Genomic DNA, 13,079 nt, shown 5'->3' with positions numbered 1-13,079 from the left:
AAAGTTTCTTTTGCTGTGTAGCAAAACACCTTTTTAGTTTAATATACTCCCACTTGCTGATTGTTTTTCTTTGTTGCTGGGCTTTTGGTGCCATGTCCACACAATCGTTACCAAGACCATCGTCAAGGAGCTTCTTCCCTATGTTTTCTTCTAGGAGTTTTATGGTTATCAGGTCTTAATGTTAAAGTCTTCAACCCAGTTTGAGTTAATTTTGAGTGGTATAAGACTGAGGCCCAGTTTCATATTTCTGCCTGTGGCTATTTTCCCAGTACCATTTATTGAAAAGACTGTCTTTTTCACACTGAGCATTTTTGTATCCTTTGTCAAATATTAGTTCACTATAAATGCATGAGTCTAGTTCTGGACTCTTAATTCTATTCCATTAGTCTACCTGGCTACTTTTATGTCAATACCATACCATTTTAATTACTACAGCTTTGTAGTATAGTGTGAAATCAGGAAGTGTGATGCCTGCAGCTTGGTTCATTCTCATGATTGGTTTGACTATTCACGGTCTTTATGGTTCCATACACATTTTATTTCTTATTTTGTGAAAAATGCCATTAAATTTTTGATAGGATTGCATTGAATATATAAGTGGCTTTGGAAAGTATTTAAAATTAAGATGTAATTGACATGAAACACTGTAAGATTAGGTTTACAACATAATGATTTAGCACATATATATATATTGTAAAATGATTATCATAATAAGCATAGTTAACATCCTTATCACAAAATGTTACAGGTTTTTTTCTTATGATGAGAAATTTTAAGATCTATCTTCACACCTTTCAAAATACAATACAGGATTGTTAACTATAGTTACTATACCAAACGTTATATCCCCTGGCCTTTATTTCTCTTGTAACCGGTAATTTGTACTTTTTCATCTCCTTTGGTTACAGTCACTCCCCATACCCTGGCTCCGGCAATCCCCAATCTGTACTATGATTTTGGTGGTGGTTGTTTTTTTAAAGATTCCACATGTGAGGTCATACAATATTTGTCTTTCACTGTGTGACTTATCTCATTTACCATAATGCCCGCAAGGTGTAAGGTGTAACCCTATTGCAGATGGCAGGTTTTCCCTTTTTGTGGCTGAATCATATTCTCGTGTGTGTGTATGTGTGGGTGTGTGTTTATATTTTCTTTACCATTCATCTGTCCTAGGTGAGACCTCTCCAGGTTGTTATCCCAGCCAAGGCAAAAGACACTGGGACAGGTTTGCTGGCTGTTTTGGTTCTGCAGCTCTTACTGTGCTGCAGAAAATTAAGGCCATTCCACCTCAAGTTTAGCGTAAGCCCAAGTACAGCCATCTCAGGCCCCTGTGAACAAGAGCTGAACTTTACCCTACTTCAGTTACAGGAAAAAACACAGAACGCCCTTGACAGAATGTCCGTATTGAAATGAAAACAGAGCTTAAGAAATTCCTCCACCCCTTCTGGAAATCCCCTAGACCAGCCCATAAAAACCCAGCTGTAACCCACTTCGGGGTCCAAGTCCCTGCTCCGCTGTGTCGGATATACTTGGACCCAAGCTCCAGCTTGCTAATAAACCCTTGTGTGCTTTGCATCGGTGTCGGCTCCTGGTGGTTTCTCGGATTCGCAATCTTGGGCCCAACACTTACTAAGGTCTGCCTGCCTATTAGTAGGTACACAGGTAGAGGAGACTCATTCTGAGTCTCTTGGCATATAGTGTTGGGTTCCACAACTCCCACCAACACATTTTTGTTTATGGATGGATGTCTAAGTAGTAGAGAAAAAGGAGGAACCAACATCTTAACGCTGCCATCATGCTGATGTCACTCTCTGGTACATTTTTTTTAAAGTAATCTCTACACCCAGTATGGGGCTCAGACTCATGACCCTCTTATTCAGAATTGCATGCTCTATTAGCTGAACCAGGCTAGCACTTCTCTCCAGTATATTTTTTTTTAAATGTGGTCTTAAATATTCTTGTGTAAACCAAATTCTTATTTTGTAACCAACCCCCATGTAAGTTAGTGTACTTCTGCAAAACCACTTTTTTTTTTTTTTTAAGTAGGCTTCACACCCAGTGTGGAGCCCAACATGGGTCCTTAATTCATGACCCTGAGATCAAGACATGAACTGAGATCAAGAGTAGGGCACTTAACCTATTGAGCTGTAGGGGACTGCTGGCTGTTTTGTCCTCCAAACTACAGGAAGTTTGGAGGACAGTGTTAGAGGAGCAAGTTCCTTCTTCCTGTTTGCAGGATGCTCTCTGTAACATTACTCCGGCAATGGCCCTTCACCTTGGCCACTAGTAGTACATTACAGCTTTTTATTTTTTTTAAGTATTTTAAAAATTGAGATATAATTCACATTAAATTCATTCCTTTAAGAGAAAATTCAGTGGTTTAAAGTATATTCACAGAGTTGTGCAACCATCACTGGTGTCTAATCCCAGCAGTTCCCTAACTCTGTGGTTTCTACTAGCTCTCCCACATGTAGCCATATTGATCCCTCTCTGACAACAGGGGTGGGACCCCCCCCCACCAGAGGCCTTATCCCCGCCATGCCCTTAAGTCAGGCCTGTGGTAACTGGACAACACCCCCCCCCCAGGTCTGAATGCTTTTGTAGAGAACACATTAAGGTACGCAAAAAAAAAAAAAAAAAAAAAATCAAAGAGGAAACGAGTATATACAAAAGTTTATTGAGATGCTTAGTGGAATGTTGTCAAAGAACATTGACTCATTCTATGAAAGGGTGGCTCTCCATTTAGTCAAATAATTTTCATGTCACATAGGAAGGAATATGCTTATGTAAATGAATAAAGGTCTATCTTTTTTCGACTGGGTCAATTTTCTGATTTATCTACAACGTTCATTTATTGCTTTCATGATTCTTGAACTAGCTTTCTTGAGTCCGGCCTCACCCCTTGGCTTTTCATTTTCTCACAGAATCCCTGATGGTGTCAGATACTTTTTTTTTTTAAATGTTCTTTTTTATTGTATTGATGGAATCTACTTCCCAGTATTTGAGAGTGAACTTACCAGGCAGGTTCTGCACAGAGACCTCAGCTATGTAACCCGTAGCTTGCGGGGAGCCCCTGGCGGGCTCTAGCTGCTCGGTCGGTATCTCCAGGGCCCCACACTCTCTCCCGCTGGGCGAGGACCGGGACCGAGCTCTCGGCCAATCCCGCCCCGCCGGGTGTCGGCCTGGAGAGGTCGCGGAGTCTCAGCGCGGACGGCCCGGACTTCCCCGCTCTGCGCATGCCCGGTTCCTCCTTCTGCCTTTGTTTGCTTCCGTCCCTCCCCCCCCCCCCCCCGCCGCCGTTTTCCTCGGGTCTCGCGTGAGAGGTTTCTCTTGGGCCGCGGAGTCTCTGCGCTTTCCTAGGGCCGGTGCCTTGCGACGAGGGAGCGACAGGTGAGCCCGGGACGGTCGGACGAGTGCCCGCGAGCGCGCCGCGCTCCTGGGGGCCGCAGGTCCGGGGTAGGCGGTCGGTGCCCGAGGGCGTGGAGCAGGCCCGCGGACTCCCCCGACGGCCCGATAGGGACACCTCCACCAGGACTAGGGGTCGGGGGCATCAGGTCGCCAGTTCCTCCGCGAGCGTGCGGCGCGCTTCTTGAGGCCGCGCTCAAGAGGCCGCAGTAGGAGCGCTTGTGCGCGTGCGCGGCGGGGGTCCGCACCTCGTGCGAGCGGGACGGCGCTGCGGGGAGGGCGCGTGCGCGTGCGCGGCGGGGTCCGGGGCTCGGGGCACCTGTCAGGGCTGCTTTCGGTTGCCGCAGCGCTCGGCGAGACCCAGTTCCCTCGGTTCTCCCTTTACCCTTCCTGGAGTCCGAGCTGCTCACCGGGCGTGCCCATCACTGCATCTTGCTGTGCGCTTGCCCTCGCATTCAGGATCTTCAAGAATTCTGTTGTCTCATTTAAAAGAAAAAAAAAAAAAGAATTTCCCCTCTGGAAGGTTAGTGACTTGTTCAGAATCACACAGTACGTTAGCGGCGAAGAGGAAAAGTCGTGTCCTTGACTCACGAGAGAGAACTGCCTGCTTTTCCTTGCAAGGAAAAACAAATTAAAAAGATAGTTTTGAGAAATGGCAACCAAGGTATAGAAATCGAAACCCAGATCTTTCCTTAAAGCACGGCTTTTCGCAGCTTTCTGTGAAATCCCTAACCAGAAGTTTAGGAAACCTGATAAACAAGATCAGTCGGGAGTAGTTTTACAACAGTTTTGGTGAAGAGTCAACGTTTCTTCACTGGGTATATATTTTGTTTGAACCAGTGTTTTTATTTAAAGATTTTTTGTGAGCTTCAAGGGAAGTTTAAACTGTTAAATACCCAGGGAGCAAGTATATGCGTTTGCCCAGCGAAAAATGTTTATGCCCAAGAGCCTGGGAGTCATGTTAGGTGATCTTTGAACACCTGCCGCCCCTTCTGAAGGTCAGGGGTACTGACATTCTTCCCCTCTCGGATATATCTAGTTTTGTAGGGCACAAGGATTTAAGGAGCCCCCAGTTAGGCCAGGTCTTCCATGACCCCGTTCCTCTTCTTGTAACCCAACATATCTTCAGAGTTGCCTGCGTTTTTCAAGACAGCAGAAAATGAACAAATTCCAGGTAAGTTGTTCATTCCTCACTTTATTTCACGGTGGACTTTGTGAGAGTTGTACGAGTCCATATGTTAAGTAATAGATAAAGACCTAACTTTACAGAAAATATGAAGTAACAGTTGAGTAGGAGGGCCAGGTTGTCTTGTATATAATACTGATCATTCTATATCTGAGTTTCTAAGTTGGTCCAGAGATACATCTCTGATGTTTCTGATAATCCTGGGAAAAGGAGGACACTGTATTTTGGATATAGACTGTTTTTTTTTTTAAGACACAAAGACTTCTTGGAAGATAACTTTTAACATAGGGACACATGGTGGATGATCTTCCAGTGACAGCCCCGAAATGAATGCCTAAAACTGTTCCATATGGTGAGTAATAGAGTCCAAGAGCTAGTTCAGGTAGTTAATTTTATAATGGTCTTGTTTGATCCTAGTACAAAACCTGATACATTTAGAGGAATGAATGGCCTGCATGCCTGTTACAAAAACTCTCCATAACGACTTTAGCCAGGTTGTGTATATGAGTTGCACAGCAGATGGTTCAGAGTTAGATTCTCTGGTAAATGTGTCTGAGCTTCCCAGTCGGATTCATCCCACAGAGTTTTGTCTTATTCTTTCCCCTCTACTTTCTGAGATCTCTCTGGGTAAAGGTCGCCAGTGTTTCAGTTGGAATTACTTTCCTTGGAGAACTGCTCCATTATTGACTATGCACCCAGCAAGTTGTCCTTATCCTCTTCCGATACAACTCTTTTGAGGCTCCTTCTTGGAGTCTTCCTCATTGTGCCCTGTTGTTTCAGTTTCAGTTTTTTGTCTACTAGCTTTATCATTTTATCTCTTCATGAACATTGAAAAACAAAACAATATTGTTAAACAATACTGTTCATTGTTTTTGAGGACTTCTAAAAATATATCAGTTACCTTAATGTATATAATATAGCCATTTTTTTCTCCTAGTTCACCAATAATTTGAGATCTATCCATATGTAGCTTATCCCCTTTAATGCTCTGTTTTTCCCACTGTATGGGTGCACTGTATTCTAAATACTATATTTTATTGGTGGACATTTTGGTAATTTCCACTTTGCATTAATGTAAACGCTGCTATGAATATCGTTGTTCTCTCTGCGTACATTCAAGTGTATCTCCAGATTCTGGGTCAGTGCTTCTCAAAGTTAGATTCTTTAGCCAAAAATGGCAGTGTCACCTCGGAACTCATCCGAAATGCAGATTTTTATGCGCCCTTCCAAAACTACTAGAAGAGAAATTTGGGGGGCAAGGCCCAGCAATCCGCGTTTTTAATGAGGTGCCCATAGGATGCTGATACGCATTAAGTTTAAGAATAACTGCTCTTAAAAAGAAAAAAAAAGAATGACTGTTCTAGAGTCCAGTGATTAATATTTTTGAGGTATGGCATATGAAGATTTCTAATTTTTCTAGGTAAACTTACTCATTAGAAGACTACTTTTCTCTCTTCTCCCTAGATATAAAAATTATTTTTACACTAAATACTGAAAAACTTCACTGTTTAATTTCCATTTTTCTGATTATTGAGTTTGTGCAACTTTCATGAATTTTTGGCTTTTTAGGTTGTTTACTGAGTTTTGTAAGAATTCCCTGTGTATTTTAATGGTAATCTTTTGTTTCAAATTGTTGTAATTATCTTCTCTTCATATGTTTTGTCTTTTAATATAATAATATCTTTCCTGAAAGTTTTATATTGTAATGCAACCCTTTTGTGTCTTGTATTTTTTATTCTTGTTTTCCTGATCCCAGGAGCCTAATTTTGAAATTTTTCTATATTTTGTCTTTTTTTCTAGTAAGACTTTTCTGTAATATCTAATACCTTAATCCGGAATTTTTTTAATATAATGTGATGAAAGGATCTGATTTTATCTTTTTCCATCTATAAAAAATAAGGAGCACAATGAAAGACTAACACAACACATGTGAGTTGGAATGCCTGCCATGTCTCTTCTCCATTATGCATGCTGCTGGCTCTGGACTGAGGTAGATTTTGTTATGTTCACAGAGTATCCTTTGAGTCTTATTTTATTGAAAATTAGAGTTTAATTTTTCCAAATGCTTTCTTAAATTTTATGGGAATGGTGATATAATTTTTCTTTTTAGGTCTCTTGAATTAACATTTCCACATTTCTTAATAACTAATCTTTGTGTTCTAAAACACGCCCCACTTGGTCAAAAGTGTTATTCTTTTAATGATCATCATAATTCTGTTTCAGTATTTTTTTCCATAAACTTTTCTACAGTATTCTTAATCATTTAAAAAATACTAAATTTGGTGGGGATCCCTGGGTGGTGCAGCGGTTTAGCGCCTGCCTTTGGCCCAGGGCGCGATCCTGGAGACCCGGGATCGAGTCCCACATCGGGCTCCCGGTGCATGGAGCCTGCTTCTCCCTCTGGCTGTGTCTCTGCCCCTCTCTCTCTCTCTCTCTCTCTCTCTCTCTCTCTCTCTGTGTGTGTGTGTGTGTGTGTGTGACCATCATAAATGAATTAAAAAATCTAAAAAAATACTAAATTTGATTTCACTCATATGTGGAATTTAAGAAACAAAATAGATCAGTATATGGGAGTGAGGGTTGGGGGAGAGGGAACAAGCCATAAGAGACTCTTGAAGACAGAGAACAGAGGGTTGATAGAGGGAGGCAGGAGAGGAATGGGCTAGATGGGTGATAGGTATTAAGGAGGGCACTTAGGTATTGATGAGCACTGGGTATTGTATATAAGTGATGAATCACTGAACTCTACTCTTGAAACCAATATTGCACTGTAGGTTAACTAGAATTTAAATAAAAATTTGAAAAAAAATTAAAATGTTTAATTTGTTCCATTTTGTTCCTAATAGTTTTTCTATTTTGGAGTGAATAATTTTTGACATAATATTTTATTCTTCATGGAACCAACTTTTGGTTTTATTGATATTCACTATGTTGTTTTTCCTTTTTTTTTTTTTAAAGAAAATATTCATTTGAGAGAGAGTGCACATGCTTACATATGTGTGAGCACAGGGAGGGAGGCAGAGGAAGAGAATCTCAAGCAGACTCCATGCTGAGGGTGGAGCCTGATGTGGGACTCAGTCTCACAACCTTGAGATCGTGACCTGAGCTGAGATGCTTAACCAGTTGTGGTACCCAGGTTCCCCTTTACTATTATTTTTATTAGCTTCTGCTTTTACCTTTATTCCTTCCTTCAGCTATCTATGGTTATAGGCTGTGTTTTGTAACTTTTTTTTGGAGATGAATTTACTGTATAAAGCTTTTTATTATATCCGTGTAAGGATATAATTTCTCTCTATTACTACTTTAGGTGCAAAATCTATCAATATGTAGTGCTTTTTCTACACAGGTTTCAGTTTCCTTTCTGATGCCTTCTTCAATTGCTAAAGTAAAATGTATTTTATTTTTTAATAAATCCTATTTTTGTATGTATAGCAAGTGTATTAAAAAATCTATAAATCTTAAGTCTAGAGTTCAGTGAATTATTACATATCCAGCGCCCATGTCAAAACGAACACTGGCAGCACTTCTAAAGCCTCCCTCGTGCTCCTCTCACAATCCCTACCTGTTACCTCGCTGGTGATTCATTTGTGTATAATCTGTGGCTTCAGTGGTGGAGTTGAGTAGTGAAATAATGGAGAGAGGTCATCTGGCCCTCAAGGCCTAAAAATTTGCTGTCTGGCTCTTTACAAGGAAAATTTTCCAGATCCTTAGGTTAGTTTATTAAATTTGTTGATGTTGGTGTCATTTGTGTCCTATTTAAAATTAATTTTCCTTCTCTAAGGCCATGTATATAATCTCTCATGTTATTTTTAAAATGTGTATTGTTTTGGCTTTCTTTCACATTTATGCTTGTTTAAATGGACTTGATACTTTTGTTGTTTAGAAATCTTTTTATCATTAGGGCATCACACCTTTTTCAGAGCAAGTATAATGTACAGAAATTATAGAAGGCAACTTTTTATCAAATGTCAATGTTTAGCAATGTTTTGTTTAGCTGAAATATTATTTCAGTTCTAAAAACCATTTCTAGTTGCAAAAAATAATCAAAAACCTTATTGGAGGGTGCCTGGTTGGTGCCTGACTTGGTTTGGGCTCAGGTCATGGTCTCGGGCTTGTAAGGTGGAGCCCTGCATTGGGCTCGGCCCTCAGGGCAGTTTGCTTGCAATTTCCTCTCCCTCTGCCCCTCCCACTTGTGTGCACTCTCTTCTTGAAATAAATAAGTAAATCTTACATACTCTGTATGTAACATGCATACATACTCCTTGTGTAATAATTACAAGTATCAAGGGTATTATTTACTGGTTGACAATTGCCTTCTACAAAATATGAAACAAAATACATTTATTGGATTGTTCTTCAGGTGCAGCTGCCCCTTGGCATCCAAAATAAGGATTTCCCAAAAATAAAAGCTCCAAAGCAGTTCATGTAGTGCTTTATTTAGATCAGTGCTTTTTTTCTCATTATCACTTTTTCTCCCCCCCACCCCCCTGCAATTGCGCTATTTTATTAAAAACACTGAGTACCTCAGATTTATGCTTCAGAAAGACATCATTTGACTAATTTCAATGACATACAGCTTTTCATGTAAAAAAAGATGTTTTGTGGTCACAATTACTTCAAAAAATAATTATATTCAAATAAGCTGACATGTGCTTTAGCAATTGTAGAGCCATTGATAAGTTAGGCAAATGTGAAATGCTAAAATATGTGAACAGCTGTTCTCTCTAAGTTTGGAGTGCTATGAAATTCCAGGTTGACTTTATTTCTTCAGGGAATGTCATAAGCCCATGTTATAGCATACAAAGTCATAAAGTAGAAATCCAAGGAAAGTAGTACCTTTTCTAAGTAACAAAAGTGTAGCAAATTAATACAGTACTCTTTAATATACTAAAATCCCTTTTTGTTGTTGGAGTCATGTATTACTTTAATGATAATTTTCACTCCAAAAATGTCATCTAAGTAACAAAGAAAACACTGTGGTTTTTAATAGTGGTTAATAGATGTACAGATTAATGTCTTTTAAAAGTATATACTTTTCCTTTTTTAAAGATTTTTTTTTTTTTTTTTTTGAGAGAGAGGGTGAGTGAGTGCTCACACAAGCAGGGGGCCAGACAGAGGGAGAGGGAGAAGCAGACTTTCTGCTGAGCAGGGACTCTGCCTCAAAGAAGCTCAATCCCAGGACCCTGAGATCATGACCCGAGCCAAAGGCAGATGCTGAACTGACTGAATCACCCAGGCGCCCTCATAATTTCTCTTTTAAAGAGCATTCCCTCATGCAGGCTGTTGGTGTTTATCCTAGCAGGGTAATTGTGTGTATTTGAGTGGCTCTGCTTTGTTTTGGGGTCAGTCCAAAACCAGGTAGAGTTCAAATGCATGAAAATCTTTAAAATTCTACCTTAAAGGAGATTTAATATGCTAATACAATTTTCCAGGTATTTTTCAGAAATTGTTAAATTTTCACATAAATACTAGACTCATCAAAAATTTAGGTGGTCGTTTCAGACAGTACTCCTTCGGATGATCCTTTTTATTTAGAAACCCTTCACCTCTTTGTTTTGATCAAAAGTCATATAGCTTCGCTTTAGCTTATTAAAAAAAAATTCTACCTAAAATATATTTTTGTGTTTTAAATAACAAATATACTGCCAGCTTGAGAGTTGGGGAGTGGGTGTTGTATACCAACTTTCATCATTATGTCTCTTACAAACCTGCTGCCACCATTGGCATCCTCATGCTCCCTCTCGCCGAAGCTGCCAAGTCTTCAGTCTTAGCATTTAATTTATGTATCACCCATTCCATTGCTTCTAGGCTTTTATTGACATTTGAAGTTATCTTACTTGCCCTCAGTCCTTCAAGGTAACTGCTGACTCCTTTTACAGTGATTATGGCTTCTTGAGTCAGAATTTTTTTCTGGGTCCTGAGGGTATAGTATATGTACAAACTACTGAAGCCATATTTGTAAATGAAATATTAGTAGATTTAAGTTGCATCATTTTTCTGCAGGATCAATTACAGAATGTCTTGCATATGTTTTAGTTCTTGCTGTACTGGTATGAGATTTCAAATGGAAGGCAGTCTCCACTCTGTTCTGAGAAGTCTTTAGTTGTGCTGTTTCCCAGAGTGGTCTGTATGTCTGTCCAGTATGTCAACTCCAACATTGAGTATTTCTGCATTGCAGCTGATGTAATAGTTTCTGATGGACAAAGATGCAGTCTGAAGTCCAGATCTTCATGGTGCTGACCATCTGCACAATGTCCCTGCTCTTCACTTTTTTCCTTTTTTAAAAAGGTTTATTTATTTGAGAGAGAGCTCGAGCTCTAGTGAGCACAGGGAGAGGCAGAGGGAGAAAGAGACTTTAGCACACTCCTCACTGAGCTCAGAGCCTGATGCAGGGCTTGATCTCACAATGAGATCATGACCTGAGCTAAACCCAAGAGTTGGATGCTCAACTGACTGTGCCACCTTGGTACCTCCTGATGTTCACTTTTATATGAAGTAGATAGGTTACTTTTTCCCCATACTGTTTATCTAAGAACCATTTTTGAAAAATGACTTTCCCCACTGTTTTGCAGTGTGATATATGTTGTAATAATGTATACCTCTATGTCTGGGTTCTTTATGGAGTCAGTTCTGTTCCACTAGTTTGTCTCTTCTTAGGCCAGTGTCACATTTGATAAGTATATTTAGTAGTGTACATCTTTCCACATTTTTTCCCTCTTCAACAGGATTCTGGCTCTCCTTGGCCCTTTGCATTCCCATACAAATATTGTTAGTATTCACAAAATAATGTGCTGGAACTTTACTTGGAGTTGAATTGAATTTATAAATAGATGTGGAGAAAGTTGCTCATTTTTTGATACTGAATCTACTATCTGTGAACATGGTATGTTTTCTACATTTATATAAGTCTTTAGTAATTTTAAGTTTTCTGTGGAGTTCTTGCATACCTATTTATTGTTAGAGTTATTGCTATGTATTTAGTGGTTTTTTTCTGTGTATCTTTAATTATACTTTCTAATTGATGACCTGCTAGTTATATATTGCTATTGAACCCAACGATTTTTCTATATTAATTTACTACGTCTAATAATTTATCTCTACTTTATTTGGATTTGTTACATATACATATATATATAATCTGGGAATAGTGATACTCTTATTTACTTTTCTCAATTTTTAAAGATTTTTTAAGTTTGAAGGTGGGAGAGCGTGGCAGGAAGGGGCAAAGAAGGAGAGAGAGGGAGGGAGGAACTCTAAGCATGCTCTTCACTTAGCACAGAGCCTAACATAGAGCTCCATCTTATAACCCTGAGATCACCACCTGAGCTGAAACCAAGAGTCAGACGCTGAGCTGACTGTGCCACCAGGGTACCCCTTTTTTTCAATTTTTTAACCTTTTTTTATTACCTTGTTAGGTCCCCCAATGTATAATATTAAGTAGAAGCAAAAATAAGTTTCCTTGTCTTGATTCTGTTCTCAAAGGGAAAGTCTTCCTTTCTATGTGCTTGTTGCTGTATTATTTTGCATTTCTTATTTTTTTCTTACTATTTATTTGAGAGAGAGAGAAAGAGAGGGCATGTAGACATGAGCGGGAGGGGCAGAAGGAGAAAGAGAATCTCAAGCAGATTCCCTGCTGAGTAAAGAGCCCGACCAGGGACCAGATCCCACAACATCAAGATCACAACCTGAGCTGAAACCCAAGAGTCAGCTGCCATCCAGGCACTCCTTATTTCACATTTCTTATCACCTCAAGGATGTCCCATTCTGTTCCTTTTTATATAAAGTTTTTCTTGTTCTCATGAGTGCCTATTAAATTTTATTAGTTTTGGACACCTATTGAAATCATCATATGATTTGTCTCCTATTTTCTTAGTTGATGAATTAAATTAATTTTTAAATATAAAACTAACTAGATATTCCTGAAAGAAATTTAGCTGGACCATGGTATGCTTTCTCTGTGTTTCTGGTTTTCGTTTGGTAATACTTTTGTTTTAGGTTTTTTATATTTGTGTCCATGAGAAAGATCGACTAGTAAGGGTTTTTTTTTTGGGGGGGGGGTGGCAGAAGGATATGTTCTTATTAGGATTTAGTATTTAGTATCAAGGATATGTTGAATTTATAACATAATTCTTGAGTATTTCCTCTTGCTTTCTCTATAAGATTTTGTTTTATTTTGTTGCTACTTCTTAGGTATGATTAATATTTGAGGCCAGCTGTGCCTGGAGTTTTCTTCATGGGAAGATTTCTTTCTTTCTGTCTCGTTAAGGAAGTTCTGTGCCTAGCATGGGAGTTGAACTCACAAGATTGAGATTGAGAGTCAGATGTTCCATCGACCAAGCTGTCCAGGCACCCATGGGGATATTTTAAATTATCGGTTCATTTTCCTTAATAGACATGCAGCATTAGATTGTCTATCTGTCTGTCTTTGGTGGGCTCCACATCCAGCATGGAGTCTAATGCAGGGCTTGAACTCATGACCCTGAGATGG

The 13,079-nt window shown here is 39.5% G+C and overlaps 1 protein-coding gene and 1 pseudogene across 1 annotated transcript in view; one reads left to right on the top strand and one right to left on the bottom strand.

Moving 5' to 3' along the window:
- Positions 1 to 3,299: 3,299 nt before the first annotated feature.
- Positions 3,300 to 13,079, top strand: part of LOC129499156 (zinc finger protein 33B-like) — a 45,663-nt gene continuing 35,883 nt past the window's right edge. The window contains 2 exon segments of the mRNA XM_055308797.1: positions 3,300 to 3,390; positions 4,445 to 4,579. Coding sequence (XP_055164772.1) covers positions 4,565 to 4,579 — 15 coding nt within the window. The 5' untranslated portion in view covers positions 3,300 to 3,390; positions 4,445 to 4,564.
- Positions 10,268 to 11,040, bottom strand: LOC129499158 (PRELI domain containing protein 3B-like; annotated as a pseudogene).

The sequence above is a fragment of the Nyctereutes procyonoides genome, unplaced genomic scaffold (genome assembly GCF_905146905.1).
Source record: "Nyctereutes procyonoides isolate TBG_1078 unplaced genomic scaffold, NYPRO_anot_genome, whole genome shotgun sequence".
Lineage (NCBI taxonomy): Eukaryota > Metazoa > Chordata > Mammalia > Carnivora > Canidae > Nyctereutes > Nyctereutes procyonoides.
Note: the sequence above shows the minus strand (reverse complement) of the source record. Positions and strands in the feature narration are given on the sequence as shown.